This window comes from Ascaphus truei, chromosome 6, assembly GCF_040206685.1.
Source record: "Ascaphus truei isolate aAscTru1 chromosome 6, aAscTru1.hap1, whole genome shotgun sequence".
NCBI classification, from domain to species: Eukaryota; Metazoa; Chordata; class Amphibia; order Anura; family Ascaphidae; genus Ascaphus; species Ascaphus truei.
In genome coordinates, this window is record NC_134488.1 from 115,205,990 (window position 1) to 115,230,702 (window position 24,713).

The 24,713-nt window shown below is 43.1% G+C and overlaps 1 protein-coding gene across 4 annotated transcripts in view; it reads left to right on the plus strand.

The window, feature by feature from the left end:
* Positions 1-24,507, plus strand: part of KIF17 (kinesin family member 17) — a 32,112-nt gene extending 7,605 nt beyond the window's left edge. For 2 of the 4 annotated variants that reach the window (XM_075605908.1, XM_075605909.1), the window contains 11 exons: positions 5,329-5,518; positions 5,835-6,287; positions 7,606-7,694; positions 10,654-10,801; positions 12,360-12,448; positions 12,785-12,924; positions 13,281-13,512; positions 14,308-14,566; positions 14,901-14,965; positions 17,975-18,092; positions 19,469-24,506. In XM_075605908.1, coding sequence (XP_075462023.1) covers positions 5,329-5,518; positions 5,835-6,287; positions 7,606-7,694; positions 10,654-10,801; positions 12,360-12,448; positions 12,785-12,924; positions 13,281-13,512; positions 14,308-14,566; positions 14,901-14,965; positions 17,975-18,092; positions 19,469-19,674 — 1,989 coding nt within the window. In that variant the 3' untranslated portion in view covers positions 19,675-24,506. Of the gene's footprint in view, positions 1-5,328; positions 5,519-5,834; positions 6,288-7,605; positions 7,695-10,653; positions 10,802-12,359; positions 12,449-12,784; positions 12,925-13,280; positions 13,513-14,307; positions 14,567-14,900; positions 14,966-17,974; positions 18,093-19,468 lie in introns of all 4 variants that reach the window. The other 2 variants (XM_075605911.1, XM_075605910.1) reach the window with 2 other exon arrangements.
* The last annotated feature ends 206 nt before the right edge of the window (positions 24,508-24,713 follow it).

Consider the following 24,713-nt stretch of genomic DNA (forward strand, 5'->3'; position numbering starts at 1 on the left):
CCACAGTCACTCCTGCCAAGCAATACAGAGAAAAAAGGGTGGTGTGATTAGCGGTGAAAGACATAAAAGGTGATATACCAATTAACAAATGACCAATAAATGTGAGGGGTGTGAATTAATGCACCCAACCTATTACATACAGGGCAAGGCTGCCTGATTAAAACTAATCCAAAACACAGTTAGTAACAGAACAAACAATAACAATACAAACCGGCGCCTTTAAAGTCCAAAATAGGAACTATTGTGGAGTCCAAATTAGAGACAATGTCCACTATAGGAGAGTCAAATCTTCAACTGCAGGCTCCACAGCAGGGATTTACATGCGTGATGCAATTGAAAGAAAAGAAAAGAAAAACGATCATAGTGCAACAATGATAAATGCAAACATATATGACTCACAAGATAAAACAATAACAAGTAGGCTGACTGATAATAATATTAAGGAGTAATTTAATAAACAACTAAAAAACGCTTCAAGCAGATGCTGGATCCGGTTGGTAAAACCGGAATCCTACTTACAAGATGTCCAATATATAAAAGCAGTGGTGCACGGTGATGGAACTCCGGCAGCAGCTATCCGTAGACTCGTGGTAATCGGGCAGATGCTCCGATCCCTTCCTGGGTTCTGTATCCGGATATACGTCACCCTGGGTTGGTCTCCGGTTTCTCCTGGTGCTTACTGCCACTCCGCTGCCGGAAGTGCGTCACGGGAGGCGGGACAACTGTTCGAAACTCCCTTCTCTTGCTCAAATGCCTGGACAAACTCCTGTATTGCTCTGCTGACAAGCTAGTACTCTCTCTTCCAACTGCCCAACGCGTTTCGTGCGCATGCGCACTTCAGGGTAGTGGCAGTAAGCACCAGGAGAAACCGGAGACCAACCCAGGGTGACGTATATCCGGATACAGAACCCAGGAAGGGATCGGAGCATCTGCCCGATTACCACGAGTCTACGGATAGCTGCTGCCGGAGTTCCATCACCGTGCACCACTGCTTTTATATATTGGACATCTTGTAAGTAGGATTCCGGTTTTACCAACCGGATCCAGCATCTGCTTCAAGCGTTTTTTAGTTGTTTATTAAATTACTCCTTAATATTATTAACAGTCAGCCTACTTGTTATTGTTTTATGTTTGTTTTGTCTTGTGAGTCATATATGTTTGCATTTATCATTGTTGCACTATGATCGTTTTTCTTTTCTTTTCTTTCAATTGCATCACGCATGTAAATCCCTGCTGTGGAGCCTGCAGTTGAAGATTTAACTCTCCTATAGTGGACATTGTCTCTAATTTGGACTCCACAATAGTTCCTATTTTGGACTTTAAAGGCGCCGGTTTGTATTGTTATTGTTTGTCCTGCCAAGCACTGCCATCTACTGCACTTATTCCCTCATCTGCTGTCTCCCAACATACCACTTAGATTGTAAGCTCTACGGGGCAGGGATTTCCTTTCCTATGGTCTGGCTTTGTTGCGCTTATTGATTATAATTCCCTGTACTGTATTGTCCTTGTGAAGCGCTGAGCACACTGTGGGCGCTATATATATGGATTCTAGGACCACAAACAGAGGGACCCGGTTATGAGGATGGACAGACCTGTGTACAATAAACACAGGCGGTGTTCTGTTGATATAGTGATTGCTTTGCATGTTGTAATAGTGTTTACAACAAGCATGCGCGTTCTTTGCAGGTTTGTACTACTCGAGGTAACAAAAGTCTCATCTAAACAATACATCTTTTGGGCTCTTGAAAGCTCTGGGGAGAACAACCATGAGGGTCCTAGAAAATCTATTATGATTGGCAAAAATGAAAGTGTTCTCCTTAGGCAACACATTTACTGGGACAGGTGTGGCCAACTCCAATCCTCAAGGGCCACCAACAGGTCAGGTTTTCACAATATCCCTGCTTCAGCACTGGTGGCTCAATTGGTCCCTGCTTCATCACAGGTGGTTCAAACGGCCCTTGCTTCAGCACAGGGGGCTCAATCTTTGACTGAACCACTTATTGAGTCACCTGTGCTGAAGCAGGCATTTCCTGAAAACCTGACCTGTTGGTGGCCCTTGAGGGCTGGAGTTGCTCACCCCTGAGTTAGCCATATTGATGGAAAGGCAATTCCTACAGTTCACTGTGTCTATAAAAATCAGAAGCGAGGAGGTTAAGACGTCATTCACAGATAGGATTTCTGCTAACCCTGCCAGTCAGCCCTCAGGCCAAGAGAGGGATGAGACATCTTAAATGCCAGAGCCTTGTTTTACATTCCTAGTGACCCAAGTTTCCATGGCAACTGCAGGCCCTGGGTTATTCTGCGTGAATAGCAGTTTTGCATGACAGTAGCTATAACAACATGCAGAAAGTCAGATGCCCTACTACAGCCCTACTTCATTGAAACAGCCACATTGTAATTTTACAGGGCCCAAGCATTGGACAAGCCAAATCTAGACAACTATAATAAGCAGTATTACATTTGTGAAATGGAAATGCTTATTTTTTATTCTTACTAATTTAAGAACCGTACCCTGCTCCAAAGAGCTGGAAATCTAAATCTATGGCATTAAATCTGGTAACAAAAAGGTGTACAATTTGCCATTCATATAGGGGACGTTGGAATCCATATCTCAAAGATCACATGCAAGTATTATTATTATCATTTATTTATAATGCGCCAACATATTCCGTAGCGCAGTACAATAGGGGTGGGGGGACGAAAAAGATAAACTAACAAGTATAAACATACAGACGAGAAAGTTTGTGAACCCCTTTGGAGTTTCACATATTTCAAGCATAAAATGTTATTAGATCTTAATCTAAGTCCTAATATAGCTAAAGATAACCTGCTCAAACAAATGATACAAAAACATGATACTTTTTCAACATTTATTTATCCACAAATGATTCAACATTCAATATCCATGTGCGAGAAAAGGATGTGACTCTTTAGATTCAGTATCTGGTTGCACCACCTTGAGCAGCAATAACTAAGCGTTTCCTGTAACTGCTGGCCAGTCTCTCACATCGGTTTTGAGGAATTTTGGCCCATTCCTCCTTACAGGACTGCTTCAACTCCGTGACATTTGAGGGCTTCCTTGCATAGACAGCTTGCTTCAGGTCCTGCCACAACATTTCCATGGGGTTTAGTTCCGGACTTTGACTTGGCCATTCTAAAACGCGGAATTTCTTCTGCAGCTATTATTTTGTAGATTTGATTGTATGTTTAGGATCATTGTCTTGTGCATGACCCACTTTCGGTTCAGCTTCAGCTCACAGACGGACGGCCTGACATTCTCCTTTTAGAATCTTATGATACAATGCCAAATTCATGGTTGTGTCAATGATGCCAAACCATCCAGGTCCTGAGGCAACCCCAAACCATACACTCCCATCACCAGCTTGACGGTTGGAATGAGGTTCTTCTGTTTAAACGCAGTGTTTGGTTTTCACCACACATAACATTTCTCATTTAGGCCCAAAAGTTCTACCCTTGACTCATCTGTCCAGAGAATATTGTTCCAGAAGTCTTGTGGATCATGGATGTGCTCTTTGGCGAACTTCAGATGAGCAGGGGTTTCCTCCTGGCTATCCTTCCATGAACACCATTCTTATTCAATGCGTTTCTGATAGTTGAGTCATGAACACTTACATTAGCCAAGGCGAGAGTGGCCTGAAGATCCGTGGATGTTACTCAGGGGTTCTTTGGGAATTCTTTGATAATTTGCCGATTTGTTCTTGGAGAGATTTTGGTAGGACGACCGCTACAGGGTAGAGAGACTTTGGTCTTGAACTTTCTTCATTTGTAGACTACCTGTCTGACAGTGGATTGGTGGAGCCCCAAATCCTCAGAAATTGTTTTGTAACCCTTTCAAGTCTGAGGAGCATCAATAACTGCTTTTCTGAGGTCCTCAGAGATTTATTTTGATCGTGGCATGACGTGTTTCCACACACCTGTATGGCGAAGAACAAACTCACAACGTTTCTGATATTTATATAGTTTAGGGCCTCTCAAACTTACCCTTGCAGATCTACAAAATTATTTAAACACCTGATTCTAATTATCCATTTCATTTAGCTGATAAAACCAGGGTTTCACTTACTTTTGCGCATACCTGACTCTTAATTACTCATTGTTTGGCCAATTCATACATTATTTTGTTTCAGAAGACATCGAAATGGTTAATATAAACCCTATTGGATATTTAAGAAAAGACTGGTTTTGATTCAATAACATAATCGTGGGAAAACTATGGAATTTCTGTAATTATCATTGGGGTTCACACACTTTTTCTTGCCACTGTACATTGTTACAGTAGGTAAGGAGGGCCCTACCCCAAGGAGCTTACGATCTATAAGGAAGGGTACGTGGAAACAAAAGATACAAGGGGATACAATATTTTACCCACGACCAGTAATAGAAGCTGTTACATCAGCAAATGGTAGCAAACTGCTAAGACCCTTTGGCGCGGCTGGTGCTATGTCATGGAGAGTTTGAGGAAGAGTGAATTCAGCTGCACAATTTACTGTGACTGTTTCTTCTTCTTTCTTCCAGAGTCACGTCCCATAATGCCTTGCTGCTGTGAATACAAAGCATTATGGGGGGCGACTTTGCAAGCTCCTGCTGTAATTGACAGCTCCACAATGCACATGGCATTATCCAGGGGTGCTCAACTCCAGTTCTAAAGCCCCCCCCCCAACAGGTCAGGTTTTCAGGATATCCCTGCTTCAACACAGGTGGCTCAATCAGTCCCAGCTTCAGAACAGGTGGCTCAATCAGAGGCTCAGCCAAAGACAGCCTCTGATTAAGCCACCTGTGCTGAAGCTGGGATATCCTGAAAACCTGATCTGTTGGGAGGGGGGGGGGGGGGGGGTGAGGACTGGAGTTCAGCACCCCTGGCATTATCCATGCATATTCCCTGCTCTTGCCACATATGCCCTTTAGATCAGTAGCAATCCTCTCCAGAAACCTATTACAGTCATACAATGTTAGTGTCGTGCCCCCTGATCATGTTATTTTCTTTTGAAACAAAAACAAAAAATGTTTTTTGTGTTACAAAACCTGATATGATCTCTAGCATCTGAGGTTACCATGGTCACCTTATAGACTTCACAGGGCTCTGGGGAGAGCTTCATTTTAACCGCCTGGCCCCTAAATATTAAAAACGCTTAACTCCTAAACTAAGCATCAGATTAAAAAAAAGCTAGGGAAAGGACAACAGCAGAACTATTAAAGTAAGTAATACTTATTATTAAGCATACAATGCAAAAAAACTGTCAATCAGCGCAGACATGCACTCAGATGCAAGGCATGGGAGTCCCTCAGTATGTTGTTCTTTTATTCCAGCTGAAGGAGCACCCAGAGAAGGGAGTTTATGTCAGAGCTTTGTCCCTGCACACAGTGCACAGTGTGGCCGAGTGTGAGAAGATAATGGAGATTGGATGGAGAAATCGATCTGTGGGCTACACCTTGATGAACAAGGACTCCTCTCGCTCCCACTCCATTTTCACCATCAATATAGAAATCTGCTCCATTGGTACGTTCAGGCCGGGGAGTGAGGGCTTGGGATGAGTGGAGGCTCCAAGGGAAAATGGATAATCATCCATGATGGGTCATAGCTGTACTAATTGGAAGGGTAAAGGGTATGTTCCCCAAAGTTAATGACTGATCTGCATTTAAATATTGCAAGGCTATGCTCTTCTTTCAGTAAAATGGGGCTGAAAGAATCTGTGGTCACTTTGAGTCTGGTTTTAGAGACAAGCAGTCACTTTTCCCATCATAAAACACCATGATCCGGCTTCACTAGCGTGCTGGGACCTACAGTTACCCAAATGTAACCTCTTCCCACGCAGATGAAACCGGCGAAGATCACTTGCGAGCCGGAAAGCTCAACTTGGTAGATCTTGCCGGCAGCGAGAGGCAGTCAAAAACCGGTGCCACCGGAGATCGTCTTAAAGAAGCCACCAAAATAAACCTGTCCCTCTCTGCCCTGGGCAACGTCATCTCCGCTCTAGTGGACGGCAAGTCCAAACACATCCCGTACAGGGACTCCAAGCTAACGCGTATGCTGCAGGACTCACTAGGTGGGAATACCAAGACCCTAATGGTGGCATGTCTGTCTCCTGCCGACAACAACTACGATGAGAGCCTCAGCACCTTGCGCTACGCCAACCGAGCCAAGAACATCAAGAACAAGCCACGCATCAATGAGGACCCCAAGGATGCCATGCTAAGGGAGTACCAGGAGGAGATTAAGAAGTTGAAGGCCATGCTGGCTGAGCAGACGGGAGTCAGAGACTTGCCAGGTACAGTGATGCTTCCTCTAGCTTGGGTGTCAGCCATACACTGTCACTACCTTTAAAACCAGAGACAGAACATGAAACACAGACAGAGCTCAGTGCACATCCAGTGAAACCTATACACGGTACAGTGCCTAAATATATATGTATCGATATCTATTAAATAAAATGGTCTTTTAGTTTAACATTTTGGCCAGTGTTGTAAGCCCCTAACACACACACACACACACATTGTCACACACACACACACACACACACACACACACACACACACACACACACACACACACACACCACACACACAGTGTAACACACACACACACACACACACACACAGTGTAACACATGCACACACACACATTGTCACACACACACACATTGTCACACACACACACACACACAAACAGTGTCACACACACACACACACACACACACACACACACAGTGACACACAGTGAGACACACACACGTCACCTCTCCTTCCGGCCGCCGCCATGTTACTTACTCCCCGCGTGGCAGGTGCAGGCGGTCTGCCCACTGCCTGTCGGAGCACCGGGGGGGAGGTGAGCGGAGCACCGGGGGGGAGCTGAGCGGAGCACCGAGGGGGAGCTAAGCAGGGAGCTGAGCGGAGCACCGAGGGGGAGCTGAGCGGGGAGGTGAGCGGAGCACCGGGGGGGAGGTGAGCGGAGCACCGGGGGGGGAGCTGAGCGGGGAGCTGAGCGGGGAGCTGAGCGGAGCACCGGGGGGGAGCTGAGCGGGGAGGTGAGCGGAGCACCGGGGGGGAGGTGAGCGGAGCACCGGGGGGGAGCTGAGCGGGGAGCTGAGCGGAGCACCGGGGGGGAGCTGAGCGGGGAGGTGAGCGGAGCACCGGGGGGGAGGTGAGCGGAGCACCGGGGGGGAGGTGAGCGGGGCACCGGGGGGGAGCTGAGCGGGGAGCTGAGCGGAGCACCGGGGGGGAGCTGAGCGGAGCACCGGGGTGGGGGGGAGCTGAGCGGGGAGCTGAGCGGAGCACCGGGGGGGAGCTGAGGGGGGGAGGTGAGTGTGATGGGGGGTGGGAGAGGACAGAGAGAGAGCGGTGTATGTGTGTCTGTGTGTGTCACTGTGTGTCACTGTGTGTGTGTGTGTGTGTCGTCACTCCGCCTCAGGCCAATCAGAGGTACGGGGGCGGGCCAAGGGACCAATGAGATTTCCCCTAGGGACACAGGAAGATGCAGACAGGCATACAGTGCTTTCACAAATATATAATAAGATATATCTATATATCACTTTGGATACTAACGTGGTCATTGATAGATCAACAAGCAATGTTCCCTCTTTTCCGCAGCATTTGATAGTGTGCCAGTAAAACCAGCACAGCCCCTCGTGAAGGTCTCTGAGATGGACGTGGAAGCCGAGACACTAATGATCCGACAGGTAAACCCCACTGATAAACGGAGGCCTGGAGTTTGTTTCCTCGGGATAGACCAATAGAAATGTGGTGGTCCTGAATACGTTTTGTCCCATATTTTCTAAGCTGTGCTATTCCACAAGGCACCTTACAGCCCATTCAGATGAATAGCACTGCTTGTTGAATCTGACCTGTGAGCTGCAAAGTCCCATTCTCTTTCGGCTGCCACTGAATCCTATGGGAAAAGTTTGTGATAGTCTAAATCAGTGGTGGTCAACTCCAGTACTTAAGCGCCATCAACAGGTCCGGTTTCCAGGATATCCCTGCTTCAGCACAGGCGGCTCAGTCTAAGACTGAGCCACTGATTGAGCAACCTGTGCTGAAGCAAGGACCGATTGAGCTACCTGTGCTGAAGCAGGGAAATCCCTAATACCTGACCTCTTGGTTGCTCTTGAGGACTGGAGTTGGCCACCCCTGGTGTAAATTATACTGGGATGAGCTGGGACAGTGTCACTGACTGAATAACGTGTGCTCTGCACAGAACATATCATCAACAACACATGCGTGTCACAAAATAGCCCCTGTGTTTAGTTTTCAAGGAAAAGCTCTATTTAGAGTGTTTAATAAGAATATGGTACAAAACCAGACCGGTGTATGGAGCAAACCCTTGTAATTGTATACCACACAGATCTCAGTATGGTGGCACAGAGTGGTAAAGAGCATCTTAAGTTCTATTATGTAACAAACTCTCATTTTTGGATCTAAAGCAAAGGGGATTCATATTGAAAAGGCCTGTCACATTTTTAGTTTTTTTAGCTCATAAATTAAACATAAAAATGGAGTTCAAAGAGCTTTGCCCAACTACAAAACATAATTAAATAAAAGAGGGACATATAGAGTGCTGTGGTACACTTTGGGCCGTATGTACTTGTGAAGTGTAAAGTGTATGGGCTATAAATTGTCTTCTGGCATAACACCCCTTAGTTAATATGGACCATGCAAGGCTTAGCATCACTTAGTGAATATGGTTATCCATCACTCTCCCTACGTAGTGGACACTACTTTTGAATAATTATTCTGGTAATATATTTTTGTACTCAGTGCTGTACATCAAATTCATCAAACACAGGCCTCTAATCCACAGAGTTTATAATCTATATCGTTGGTGCCTGAGGAACAGATAGATAAGATGACTTACCTAAGGTCAAAAGGAGCAGGTTTACACACAGTTCTAACCACTGTACGTCTCCTTCCACCTTCTACATTTTCAATTGCGCTTGTTAATATAAAGAGGGATATGTATAAAAGGTTTCATGGTGGTGCATTGCTACAAAAACGCACACATTGCGGTTTGAGGAGTGGGTACAGGACAAGCCAGGAGGGGGGGGGGGGAGATGTGGTATCAAATGTTTGCACCTCTAACTAGTTCTCCTCGCATCAAATACGTGTGCCAGGTCTGTTTTTGGTGTCAAATGTAAGAAACCAGATTACCATGTTTTATACATACGCCGCTGGCGACCTCTTCCCTCCGTCCCCAGATTGGATCTGTAGACGTGTGCAGAATCCCTGGGGTTTGTAGAAGTGAGAGGCTCTCACAGGAGGGCCCACACCCAACAAGAGACCTGAGGGTACTCCAGCTCTTAAACACTATTCCTTTGCCTCCATTAAGGCGCACTGCTTTTGTTCCAATTATCATCAATAAATGTGTGTTTACAATTCACTTACACTAGGAGTGGCCAACTCCTGTCCTCAAGGGCCACCAACAGATCAGTTTTAGGGATATCCCCTTGCTTTAGCACAGGTGGCTCAGTCAAAAACTGAGCCACTGATTGAGCCACCTGTGCTGAAGCAGGGATAGGGGTTAGGTGACGTCATCACGTTGACGGTCACGCGCATGAGGAAGGAGGCAGGAGAAGCAGGCAGACTTTGGTTCCGGACGCTTATTCAAGACACATAGCGGGGAATTTATATTGCAGACACAGCCAGGTCGTATGTCTACCTTTTATTAACAGCCAATGCACCATAGAGAGATTAGATGTGGGTGCTGACAGGCTGTGAGTTTGTTTGTTTGCCTACTATTAGCAGCTAGCGTTCAATCTGGTAGCTGCATATATTTCATACAGAAGTTAAATGTGGACGCAGACAGACTGTATGTGTGCCTTTACCAGCAGCTTATGTTTCACTATATATGCTCTGTTCTTCACTATACTGGTATGCTTTCCCTGACTATATAATACTACCATATGAGACACAGCCCCTTACATTTGGATACTTGCTCTAATTAATTTGCTTAGTACCGATATATACATTACTGCCCCCACCCAGTGCATGGGGATTTTATCATCACTATTTTAAGTGTTTCGTCGTGTTTTATTTGATATATTAAAACTTTATTCTTTTTTGTATTATTCTTGTGTGACCGAATAGCGGTCGACCCTATTTGGAGGGTTTGGCTATTTAAGCCTTTACGGTGGCCACACTATTATTTCTAGTGTGACCTATCTTGAGTGTAATTATTAGGGGTTTTGTGATCTCTTATGATCATTTGTTTGTGTTTTTTGCTACTATCCTCTCCCCCTTGCACCAGATAGTGTTTTGTGTTGTTTATGGTGAGCGACATGTTTTTGTGTTTTGTTTTCTGAAGCAGGGATATCCTGAAAACCTGACCTGTTGGTGGCCCTTGAGGACTGGAGTTGGCCACTCCTGACTTACACCATAAGCTTGGGGCATTCTGCTTATTCTATGCAGAATGAAAATAATCTTCTGTTAGTAATCAATGTGGCCAATTCCAGCACCTGCTATTATTTTGCCTTGAAATATTTATTTCCATAGCGCACGTTTTTGATGAAAGATAAAAGAAAGAGGCTGTGTCGGCCCAGTGTTACATTTTGCAGCCTACGCATCCAATTACCTGTTGGCTGTTTATTTTTTATTTTTTTGGCACGATATTGTCCTTCATGTATCCTACATGATCTGTATCCTCAGGAGTACGAGCAGAGGTTTGCCCAGTTGAAGGCAGAATACGAGGCAGAACAGAAGTCTCGGGCCAGGTTGGAGGAGGATATTAGCAATTTGCGGAACACCTATGACCTGCAGCTGGCCTTCTTGGAAGAAGATCTCAAGAAGAAATCAGGTGAGTCCCTGTGCATGAGGGAATTCTGGGGGATCCGGCCTGCAATGTTTTTAAGACTCCTATACTTCCATGTGCATAACTAAACGATGGCATGAAATTGCATAAATTACTAACAAAAGACAAAGCGGCCTATGTACAAAGATCATATTTGCATTCAAATATGCGGCACAATTACAGCGCTAAAAAGTGCGTAGTACGTACGAAAGTCATTCTGTGACTCCATACTTGGGGCGCGTAGTTCGTTGTTTGAAATGAAGTTTGACACATTGCATCATGTTGATTACCTAATTGACTTCAATGGCAGAAGGCAGAGGACACTCCTAAAGTTGAAGAAAAGGTTTCTTTATTGAATATATATATTCCTCCTACGCGTTTCAGTCCCAGGTGGTACCGAAACGTGTAGGAGGAATATGTATTTTCAATAAAGAAACCTTTCTTTAAACTTCATGAGTGCCCTGCTGCCTTCCGACCATTGATTAATTCACGTAACGGAATATACCAAAGGATCAGACCCCTGACAGCATATGTGCACCCGCATTTTGTCCTGGTACAGCGAGTACTAATAGGAGTGTGAGCTCTAAAATACCCTTTCTCCGAATACCTGATTGATACAGTTTAAATGAAAATAAAATTGAGTTTATTTTTTAGGTAGAACTAGTGTTAATATAAAAAAAAATGAGTGTCATTATTTATACTATACAATGAAACATCCGCATTGCATCAAATACATCTTTGGTTGATAAATACGAACTTCATTCTGGGCAACAATATAAACAGACTTTGAAGCGTTTATGTCAAGTTTGCGGACGATTATGATGAACTTTCTGCTTTTTTTGGAGCACAGAAACATTCTTTTTCATTAAAAATGTTTTTATGCTGATGGCGCAGATGGAGAAATGTCAGATTACTTTGGCGCGTGTGCATAAGTGCAATTTAAAATTAGATTTACGTGTGCCTATTGGCACACACAAAAACAGCTGTTTGCCCTATTTAGTACCTGGGCCCCAAAGTTAGACAAGTCTAAAGAGACAGCCTGGATTTCCTAAAAATAGGTATTCTGTTATATCCAAAAATTATATGTTTCAATAAAATAAACATAACAGAACAGTTCATCACACATGGCACTGTGCAACAACATACTTTAACATATATCAACAAACTACCTGACAAATCATAGTGTCAATAATATATATTGGGGGAAAACTAGTATATTGATGTCAAAATAAAATTCCTCTTTGATGTAGAATGTGTATAAAAGATATGTATTACACACATAAATTACAGGCACTTGCTGCATGTTTAACTATTAATGAAGGCACAATAAATTAAAACACACTATTGTGTTACTATACGATGATGCTGATATAGAAAATGTATTTTATGATTATAAATGTTTTGTTTTGTAATTGCATGTTTTTATGACCCTCTTAGTTTTGTGCCGGAATAAAGTATAGAACAATTCTTAACATACACAAACCTAGTTTACTATCAAAGTTTAATTGTTAATGATGGCAACCTAAAAATGAAGAAATCTATGTATATTCTGTTTTGATCACAGCGGCTGAAATGTATTTTGCATTAGCACCTGTATCTGTAGCTCAGAAGATCCCAGGCACAGCAGCTGCAGTGGAACCGGCGTTAGTCCAGGTACGCAGAAGAAACCCAGCTATTCCCTGCAAACCATTCCAGCTGCAGTGAGGCACCAACATCCCAAGAGCAGTGGTAACAAGCACAAATTAGTAGAAGTATAATCTGCAACAACCCCTTGGACGGAGGCTGCTGAGGGTGTTTCACTCACTGGACATCGTCTCACTCACTTTTAGCACCAGTGGCCTGACAGATATAAACTGCATCCCTCTCTTGCAATCACAGTCGTTGTGGTTCTCTGTGTGAGATAACATGGAGTGTATAGATTGAGGGAAGTTGTTTTGTTTTTTTGTATTAGAATAATGTACAATAGCTGTTTTTCATTGTCTATCCCAGTCAGAAACAACACAGCCACAAGTGGCTCTGCATCTCCATACTGTACAAAGAGAGAGTCTTAGAGCAGATACAGCCCCTGCCACATTGCTTGCTGCAGAGGAGACCCCCAGGGCTGTCAGCCCCCAGCAAGTGCTTGCCAGGTCAGTCACAGTGGTTCTCTTTTGTCCCCTACACACACACACATACATTTTTAGCGGCGTTTTGGTTTTAGTGACCTACATGAAGCCTCAGACTTGATGAAGTTTAAGTAGGATATACGACATATTGTAAGCACACAAATCACACACATAACGTCACTGGGCCAACACAATGCCTTTAGTGGCAGCTGAATTGGTTGGTAAAACAAAACATGAAGTGCATCCATGCACATCACATAGCAGAGAAATATTTACGGATAAAACTAAAGCCAAAAAAGATGTTTGTTGTCTGTACAACAGATATTCAGCATTGTGTGTCTGTTTTTAACCTTCAGTCTCTGTTGCACGGTCACGTTTAGGCTGCAGATGCTGGAACAGCAGGTGGTCGGAGGAGAACAAGCCAAGAACAAGGACCTGAAGGAGAAGCAGAAGCGGAGGAAGAAGTATGCAGATGAGCGAAAAAAAGAGCTGGTGGCCGCTCTGCAGAATATGGACAAGGACAGCGGTGACCAAGTCCTGTTAAATGTGTATGAGTCCATCCAGGATGAGCTACTTGTCAAGAGCAAACTTCTGGAGAAAATGCAGAAAAAGGTACCAAAAACATCCCCATCAACCTGCAATGAGGGATAACATAGGATGTCCAGCTGTAGGTTTGCCATCTTGAAGTTATGATTTAATTGCATATAGTTCAGCACTGCAGGGTCAATATATTCCTATCCCAAAGATACGATTCAGTTCTTGACACCTGTGGCACAAGATGAAAACAAATAACTCAACCAAGTTCACTGGTCTAGGACCAGGGGTGGCCAACTCCAGTCCTCAAGGGCAACCAACAGGTCAGGTTTTCAGGATATCTCTCTGCTTTAGCACAGGTGGCTCAGTCTTCCACTTTTCATAGGATACTATGAAAACCTGACCTGTTGGTGGCCCTTGACTAGGTCTAGGAAGAAGGGTCCCCTTACTCTACAAGCAACTCAACTACAAGGACTCGTCTTCATAATAAATCTCCACCGTTACTTCACAGCAAAAATACAGCACGGACACAAAAAGGAGTTTCCAAGAAGGTATTGTCCTGATACGGCCAATAAGCAAATTCATTTAGGAACCGGGCTACCATAATCTAGTATCACATGTTGCGGCCACATGATGCTTATTACGTGTGTAATTTAAGGGACTTGGTTGAGTAATGATAAAGAACAGTTCTGAGCACATGCACATGCCTTAGAAAGGTCTCCTTAACCTGCCTTATACTTGGTTATCTTTAAGCATCTTATTACAGTTTCGCACCATTACGTAAGTATGGCCCAGTGTCATAGTGTTTACACTGTGTTATACACAGCCCCCAAAAAACCTCAGAATCTGCAGTATCGTCTCTCTACACTTTAGTTGAAGGCGGCCGACGTGGAAATCGAAGATTTGCAGTCGGAATTTGAGTGTGAGAGAAACGATTACCTGGTCACCATCCGCCGGCAGGAGCGAGACCTTCTCCTGCTCCAGCAGGTGCAGGATCAGATACAGCCACTTGTCAGGCGGGACTGCAACTACAGCAACCTGGACAAGATCCGGAGAGAAGCTGTCTGGGATGAGGACAGTGGCAGCTGGAAGGTGCCAGAACTTGTGATCCATAAAACCAGCCTCCCCACACGTGAGTCTGTCCTGTGGAATATGTTAGTGGTTCTATAAATAAATTATAGAATTGTAATAAAGGCACACATTTGGATAGAAGTCACACAAAAGATTGGTGTCACAAGGATGAGATAATAGAACATTTCTATTTGTGACCCAAGCAGATCCTGTCGCAGGAAACAGTGCTAGGGATGAGAATCCATGTACACAAACAATTCCCCTTTCCTAATGAAAGTGTCATTCATTTACTCTCTGCAGAGACACAGAGGCTAGGATGCAGCCATCCATAGCCATCCTCTTCATCTACGAGTGCATGATTGGCCTGGTATGTGTGTTGTTTTTTGCCTCCGCAGCTCCGGGTCTGTCACAGACTAAAGCAAAGAAGATTCTATCTGCAGAGAATGAAGAGCACATGATGGTAAGTTGGACTGTGGATTCTATCTGTGATGTGTACTTGCAATTCTTGACCAGATTATGACATGCAATGTTTGTCTGTCTGGGGTCCCAACATGCTACTGTTAAGTGCTAAATAAAGTTGTTGTAATCATGAGAAGAGACAGAGGAAGCTTTGTTTGTAAGGGACGTTCAGGAACCAATGCGAGACACCCACCTTACATAGAAGGTAAACTGACTTTAGAACTCTAGCACCTATATGTTTCCACAGCGACCACACAACAGTACTAATGAGACTGGATATTCAGAACGCTGCTCCACGTCTTGATAACTGGTCATTTGTGAAGTGCAGCTTCATGGGGCCCGGCTTCATTATACAAGCACACTTACAAAATTACTGGTATTGTCACTGGAGAACTAGAGTACATTGTGTCTTTCTTTGGTTCAGGGATAAACCTCAAGTGCATACACTTTAGCTGGGTGTAGTACCAGATACAGCCACTGAGTGAAGCTGTTGTCCCAAATCAGGGACACATTTATTTATTTATAAAATATTTTACCAGGAAGTAATACATTGAGAGTTACCTCTCGTTTTCAAATATGTCCTGGGCACAGAGTTAAGACAAATAATAATAACAAATAATAATAGACAAATGAAGGACATCCTCAGGATTCCTCACAAAAACAGGGCCAACACATACCATATATGTGTATTAATTACCTCTAGCAGGGATCAAAACCAGGGCCAGTGCCTCCTGCAACACTGTGCATTTTAGAAAGGTGATCCCAGCATCTTTAGTGGTGGGTGAGAGGGATCCAAGAGTTGCCTTACCCTTGATGCATTTCGTAGCTCAACATCCTTCTGATAAAGTAGCTTGAGCTTCAAAATGCATCTAGGGTAACACAATGACGAGACCCCTTCCTACCATGCGGCCATGATTAAAGATGCAGAGAAAAACATATATCTGGGAAAGTACTGTATGGGCCTGAATAAAGTGCTGTTTTTCCCTAAAAATGTCCTTCCAAAAACTGTCCTCGTATTGTATGCGCAGCCTAACACCTTTTTATTTTTCATGTAGAACACCTTCAAAACTTTAGGGGTCGTATTATGTGCGAGGCCGTACTATATTTGGGCCAATACGGTACTTTAACCCTTTGGGTGCTGTCTTTGTCACACACAGCCATTCTTATAACTAGTTTAAAAATATATATAGTTTTTGGAAATTGTCATGAATATTTCCTTTTTTTTTTATTCTAATTCCGATTGTTCACTGTGAAATCACACAACAGTTTTCAATTACAGAAAAAAACCCAGAATGGACAAATCACTACAATGTGGAAATTCCTGCAGCAATCTCACATTGTTTAGTTGTAATCCCTGAAACAGACATTAACAACGGTGTATTATACTACACATTGCATGGGATCTGCGGTGGGGCTTTGAATTTAGTTTTGTGGACTTTTGATCCCTTAACCCAGGGGTTCTCGTCTCCAGTCCTCAAGAAGCCCCCCCCCCCGCCCCACTCCCTCCCCCCAACAGGTCAGGCTTTCAAGATATCCCTGCTTAAGCACAGGTGGCTCAATCAGTCCCTGCTTCACCACAGGTGGCTCAATCAGAGGCTCAGTCATTGACTGAGTCAGCTGTGCTGAAGCTGGGGTTTTCTGAAAACCTGACCTGTTGGGGAGTCTTCAGGAGTTGAGAACCCCCTGCATTAACCCATGAAATTAATAGTACAAAAGGTTAGACAATACAAGCCCAATTGCTTTAGCTTTTATACAAATCCAACACATGTTTAAGCAGCGATCCCATGTAACTAACCCCCTTCTGCTTACAGGATGGGATCCGTTACTCCTACAGTATTGATCTGCGCTACTTTCGGCTCTGGGATACCCCGGTATCCTTACAAGATGCTTACCAGTGAAGTTCCCAATATAACTTTTCTGGTTTTAAAAGTGGATATAAATAGCCATGCAATAGGAAGCCACACCTGATGATGCCGTGGCTTCCTATTGGCCCCATACTTGGCAGCCATTTTGTTTTCACTGGATGGAGATTGAAACTTGATAACTTCACCAGTAGGTATCTCGGGAACCAGGGGATCCCTGGAGCTGAACACTGTGTAGTTGAGCTCCTAAGACTCTCGATCCCTTCCCCCCCCCCCACCCACCCCCCCAAACAAAAAAAAATTGGTGGGGTAAAAAACGAAAATGGGAGATTGGTGTTTTAAATGTGACTGGGGTTGCAAAGTTTGGGTGCCAGGTGTCCAGTATTTATTGAACCGGACTGTCCTGTAATTGGACCCTGTTCAGTGAAAAATGAGAGGTAATACTGGTCATGTATGTGTATACCGGTATTACCTCTCTGGACATGTATGTGTATACCGGTATTACCTCTCTGGACATGTATGTGTATACCGGTATTACTTCTCTGGACATGTATGTGTATACCGGTATTACCTCTCTGGACATGTATGCGTATACCGGTGTTACCTCTCTGGACATGTATGTGTATACCGGTATTACCTCTCTGGGCGTGTATGTGTATACCGGTATTACCTCTCTGGACATGTATGCGTATACCGGTATTACCTCTCTGGACATGTATGTGTATACCGGTATTAACTCTGTGGACATGTATGTGTATACCGGTATTACCTCTCTGGACATGTATGTGTATACCGGTATTAACTCTGTGGACATAGTGTCCTGACTGGTTAGGGGGGGGCGCGGGATTTCCCTGAGCAGGTAGAGAGCATTGCTGTTGCTAGGAGACTGGGCAGCTTCCTCCATGCTGATTGGCCGCATTACGCAGCAGCAGTCAATCAGGAGGTGGTGTCAGGAGCCTGGGGGTGGGGCCAAGGAGAGGAGGGAACAGCATGGAGCGGTTGAGGGGTGTGTGTGTCACGAGGGTGTTGCACCTTTCACCATTATGTCCAGTATTTTTGGAGATGCCACCTGGCAACCCAAGCTGCAAGTGGTATTACGCTTGGCATCTGCAGCATGCCACGCTGACTAATTCTTTTCTTCCTGGTAGGAAGAAGATCGCTACAAGTTAATGCTCAGTCGAAGTGATAGTCAAAACATTGCCAGCAACTACTTTAAATCCAAGCGCGCCAGTCAGATCCTCAGTGCTGACCCAATGAAGAGCTTTGGTAAGGGTCTGCGCCTGAGTTTGGGTTAGTGCGAGGATATGTTCCAACCCCCTGCATGTAACAGTCTCGAAGCATCTACAGAAGGAGATGTATATCAGTGTGACTTCCTAAAATCATACCTCTGTATTAGGGGCGCACACTTTCACTCAGGGTTTGGTTCTAAGAAAATATATATATATTTTTTTGAAAAAAATTAAATGTGGTTTTAGTTCTAAAAGATTTTGCGTTTTGGTTCTGGGTTTCCAAAAACTTAATTTGTTTGATTCTGGGTTGTCTTACAAAATAATGAAAAGAAAATAGTACAATAAAGCGTGTGTATATATAGATATATGTAGATATATGTAGATATATATAGGCACAAAATCATTAAAACAATTAGAAAACGAAAATGATGTCACTGAAAAATGTGAAACTATTAAAAAAAAATATGTGGTGAGAAACACCCTAACTACCACACCTCTGGAATGCCCTTCCCCTCAATATCCGATTAGCACCCTCTCTATCCACATTTAGGAGCCATCTTAAAACACACCTCTTTAATGAAGCTTGTGAGTAGCTTTGTGGCTGATACTATACACCTCATACATTGGCCCCTTGCAGGCACACTTACACGAACATCTTCCTACTGTCGCTGTACGTTCTTCCTACTTACCAATTCGATTGTAAGCTCTTCGGGGCAGGGACTCCTTTTCCTAATGACTTACTTTTCCTAACCAGTTCCATTTATGTCTCCAGCGCTTGTACCCATTATGCGTTATATTATTATGTCACGTGTATTACTGCTGTGACGCGCTATGTACATAGATGGCGCTATATATAAATAAAGATATACATATATACCACTGCACTGGTAACTCCACAGTATGGAAGGGCACCTGGTCCGGTGTTCTCGTTTTAGTTTTAAAGATTTGGGGGTTTTGATTTTGGAATGTAAGGTACATAACTGTCCTCCTAACTGTATCTCCGAGATAGATATACATATATATCTCTATCTCTTACCCATGTTCTGAATTTCTTAGTTACATCTCAGTGTTTCTTTCGCTATAAATCTGTTTAGTTTGGCAAAATCTGAGAACCTTAAGTATTCACGGAATAAAACAAACATTGCATAGAATCCACTAATAAGCATGTAGTAGTCATATTTAGTAGCTAAATTGGTTCTGAAAAACACTATTTATTGTAAAAGGAATACCTTTAAATGGGCTAAAGAGAGGTTTTTCATAGATACTATATTCACTATTTGTACTATATTCAATTTTATGGTGGCCTCATAAAAGTATCATAACCTGCAAATAAAGCTAAAACCCTTCAATCTAGAAACTTGAGCCCATAACTTACACTTCATACTCATTTCTCTATTTTGTTTCCATCTGTAGCTCTGCATAACGCCTCTCCAGCACATACTGCACCCCTCAATACGTCTCCTATCTCGACCACAAGCATAAGCTCTGTTTCCCCCATCCTAGGGATGGATATGCCACAGCCTCGACCGTTTCGCCTCGAGTCCCTGGAACTCACCACCCCATCTGCCAAAAGCAAACGCAAGAAGAGCAAGTGCCTGTCTGGCATTGAGCCACTATGATCCCTGGGACGCAAAAAAAAGTCATATGGATTACTCACACAGAGCAAGTAGAAATTATACTTATGCTGGTAAAGGAACTGAGCTCCAGATAGAGAGGATCAGGAGGTCTCGAGTAGCGAAAATGCATGTGGGGAAAAAATAGTGTAATACTGTTTATGGAACAAAAATAAGGGGATGGGGAAAATCGCATTCACAGATGCCCAAGTCAAACCAACAGGGTCCAAGAAAGGAAATCAGTTCATGTCATCCTCCTCATGCATGTGCTCGGGCTCCTGGCGGGTGACGTCACTTCCGGTTCATGTCGTCATCCAGGTAGCTCGGTTTGGAGTCCTCCGATAGTCTCATGGATGCAGGGTACTCGGACAGAGGGGTTTCCTTAGCTTCAGCTTCAATTGCCTAACGCGTTTCGCTACGAGCTTCATCGGAGGCTGTGCAATGATATTTGTCATCGGACATGTGGTGGCCAACACACATTGTTGTAACTGTTTTCTCACATTGCTGAAATAACCAGTTCAAAGACAGATAAAACAAATATTTAGGCTACTCTGATGTTCACAAACGTTTTCTGAAGTTGTTGCTTTGGAAGTTTCTTCCACCACTTTCTTGGTGAAATCTGCAAATTAAGCAGAATTAGGAGACACAAATGCACTAAATGTGTAACAATATGTTAAAAAAAAAAAAGTGTAAAAACTCCTAAAAGGATGTATAGAAAAGTGATAAAAATAGACTTAATGCCGCTTTTAAAAGGGATTCTACTCTAAGACAGAAACAAAAACAGCACAAAAAAGTAGAAAAAACACACCAGTGCAACACAAAATGCAGTGTTAAAAAAGGGGATAATGCCCTGCTCACCCGAGCCAGTAGAAATCACACTTATGCTGGTAAAAGAACCGAGTTCCAGATAGAGATGGTCAGGAGGTCTCAGTAGGGAAAATGCATGTGGGAGAAAAAAACACACAAAGGAAAAAATTGTGTAATACTGTTTATGGAACAAAAATAAGAGGACGGGGGTAACATCGCACACAGATTAGCCCAAATTAAAGCACAGATTGAGCACAACAGGGTCTAAGAAAGGAAATCGTCTCCGGTCGTCCTCCCCATGTATTTGCTCGGGCTCCTGGTCCTGGCGGGTGACATCACTTCCTGTTCGTGGCGTCATCCAGGAAGCTCAGTTTGGAGTCCTCCGATGTTCTCACGGATGCAGGCTACTCGGACGGAGGGGTTTCCTTGGCTTCAGAGTCAATTGCCTAACGCGTTTCACTACTACGAGCTTCGTCAGAGGCTGTGATAGTACAGGCATACCCCGCATTAACGTACGCAATGGGACCGGAGCATGTATGTAAAGCGAAAATGTACTTAAAGTGAAGCACTACCTTTTTTCCACTTATCGATGCATGTACTGTACTGCAATCGTCATATACGTGCATAACTGATGTAAATAACACATTTGTAACAGGCTCCTCGCTTGCGCACAGCTTTGGTACAGGTAGGGAGCCGGTATTGCTGTTCAGGACGTGCTGACAGGCGCATGCGTGAGCTGCCGTTTGCCTATTGAGCGATATGTACTTACTCGTGAGTGTACTTAAACTGAGTGTCCTTAAACCGGGGTATGCCTGTACATCCATGGAGTCTCCTGTGTGTGTTAATGAAAACCTAAACATTGGCTAAAGGGCCTTATATGAAAAGTAATAACAATCTAAACATACTGTGTACATAGATATAAACATATATAAATATGCAAGGAATTGTGAAATAAAACACTTCCTTACCATATCACAGTATTAATTATACAAAATGCAAAACATAAATAAGGGAAGAAATAATATTAAACTCACTATTCATATATAATATTTTTTTTTTAAACTATCAAAATACAGTACCTACATGAAAATAGGATATTAGTCTTGGGAAATAAATACTGTATATGTATACCATAGCAGGATGTAGCCAAACTGGTAGAAACGTGCAATATATGAGATCTGAAGACAGCGTCTCATATATACCAAAAAATAAAGGAAAAAAAAGGATACCAAGGATATTCAAAATCTAAAAAATAAAATGGAATTAATGGAAAATTAGTTTTAAAGAGTTTAAATAAATACCTGTATTTAAACCCATAGGTTGCAAGGTATTTAATTTGTGTACTCACATTCTCTCTTTGTGAAAGTATTTCCCCTCCCCCCCAATAAAACTCCGTTACAGGTATCAAATAGATCAGATTAATTGAAACACAGATCGCAATGCTCTTTAAAGCCAAGTATCTAGCTGTTAACAGGGTGACGACGGATGATACATGAGGCATCTTATATACATATATACTTGCCTCTCCATGTATTTGTTACAAGACTTTCTGGGGACATAAGGCCAAAATTCTTGGACCCCGATATTTTTAGAGGTTGAACCCCGACGACTGTAACTCATTGGGGGGCATGATCATCAGATATGTACTTGTGATTTTTATCAACTCCATAACTGGAAGTGGTACCTCTACCTATTACCTATTACATATATGGTGTCTTGTTATCGGATGCTGTATTTACAGTCGCTAACTACCATACCTTAAACTGCTTATAAAGAGTGTGTGTGTGTGTCTCCACCTTTCCACACAGACGATGTATGACACCATATATATGAGAGATTATATGGTGGACACTATAGTGACCAACATGGGGACCATAACACCTATAAATAAATATATACTTAATACCACTCCACTACATCCATGCCATGATTTGGGGTCGCCACCTATTGCACTCATGATGCTCCCCCCCACCTCAGGCCGAGTCATAATGATTGAGTCACTGTATTAATAATGACATATGAAAGACATCTATATATGTCCGTATGTAAGTGTTCCATCCACTGAGTGATTTATTCATGTACCTATAATCAAGGAGTAGAAAACAGAGCAAATAGCGCACAGCCAGGGAGTCAGGTGGTGGATAAAAAGTCAATTCCATTTATTTCCGTGCATGACTGATAAAATCATCACCCCAGGGGGGGAAGAAACACACAACCTGCTACGCGTTTCGGACCGGTAGGTCCTTTATCAAGGAGTATGGGATATAGAGCAAGTAGGTGTCTTATATACCCCTAACTAAATCACAATGATTAGAAGCACTCGTGAGAAATCAAACTGCCCCCTAAGCGCGCATGCGTGTGACATCACGCGAGGCGCCACCACATAGGCACAAATGCCGGTGGGTAGATACGCCCCCCCGCTCGCTCGCGCATGCTCACCTTAGAGACAGAATCAATCAACTGAGGTCACAAGCCTGTAACTATGTGATATGTTCCGCCCCACGTGACATACCTTTAGGCCACCGATTAGCCCGAGCGCGCCGCCACTCCACCAATAGGAAGTGAGGCTGAAATGGCAACAAGCCCACCCCTCGGTCCCTTCAGGAAAGCCATGAATGAGCGTGAGTCAAACCACAATAAACAATAGAGTCACCCTACAAAATAAAGTTGATAGAGTACAGGAACACATACCTATCTTTATTAGTAAACAAACAGGGTGCCTCATAAATGCGTATCCGACCCCAATTGCTCCATGTCACAAAATTACAATATACATGAATAAAAACAAACCCCTGTCACTACATTGATACCTAAGTGACAACGGAATTAATACAAGCAGTACAACAACCACAATCATTAGCAAAACATTACAATACATTTATGCATTAAAAATATAACATTCTGCTATATGTCTGAGTGTTCATCCTCAAAAGAGTGATGAAAATATGAATCAACAAAATAGCTTTCCAATAATTTCGAACAGAAATATAATAATCTAATAGCCATAATATCCAATAATTTAAATGGATGTTATTAAATGGATATTAATAATATTCTGTGGTATACTCAAAGTGAATGATATGCATGATGGATATTCTACCAGTCGTCAAATTCTACTATCAGTATATAGTGCATAAAGTCTGGAAATGACCCCTACTGGGTAAAGATGAGGAAAGATCAACAATATTCAACGATTTAAAAAATGGCTCAGGTTCCACTCTATGTTTAGACCGCAGGGGGTTCTGGTTTGTAGCATAAAAATCCAATATGCCTCCCTGCGGTCCAGCATATTGAGTAAGTCGCCCCTGCTCTCAGTAGCAAACACTTTTTCAATTCCTCTCACCGTTAATCCTTTAACCCCCCCCCCCCCCCCCCTTTATCACATTGTGAAAAGTGCTTCGAGACTGGATGTGAACAGTCTCGTTTTTTAATCAGTCTAACATGTTCGAGTATTCTGATTTTTAGGGATCTAGTAGACCTCCCTACATAATTCATTCCACACCTGCACGTCAAAAGATAGATAACATACTGTGTGTCACAATTTATAAAGGATCTAATTGGGAAAGAACGACTAGAGGAAGAGCCCATAAAATGAGTTGATGGTAGCATGAACTGACACATTTTACATCCTCCACACCTAAATGAACCTTTCGTGATAAATTTGTTAGTAATAGAGGACGAAGTTACATAACTCGGGGATACGTATGTGGCGATTGTTTTTGCCTTACGATAAACAAACCGCGGGCCTTTAGTTACACAATCTTTAAGGCTCGTGTCCAATAATAAAATATTCCAATATTTCCGAATGATCTTTTGGACTTGCTGGCTACATTTATTATACTGCGTAATCATAAAAGGTACATCCTCACCTGTGTGGTATACATTTCCTTTTTTACCTTTATTTTCATACTTCTTTAAATGGGAAATTCTTTTATCTGTCCTTCCATCTGTCCTAGGGTCACCCTTTTCGGGATACAATAAGGTATCCCTATTGATGGTTAATACCTCCTGATAAGTCTTTAGTTAAGTCTTTAGTATTATTATCTCTCTGCTGGAATCGATGGCTGAATTCCTCAGACTGTCGGATGAAGCCCTCATCCGTGGAGCAATTCCTCCTCAGTCTGAGGAATTGGCCTTTGGGGATACCCTTTATGACCGTATGGGGGTGGCAGCTGTCTGCTCTCAATAGCATATTTCTAGAATTAGGTTTTCTAAACACCTCCGTTTGAATTTTGCTC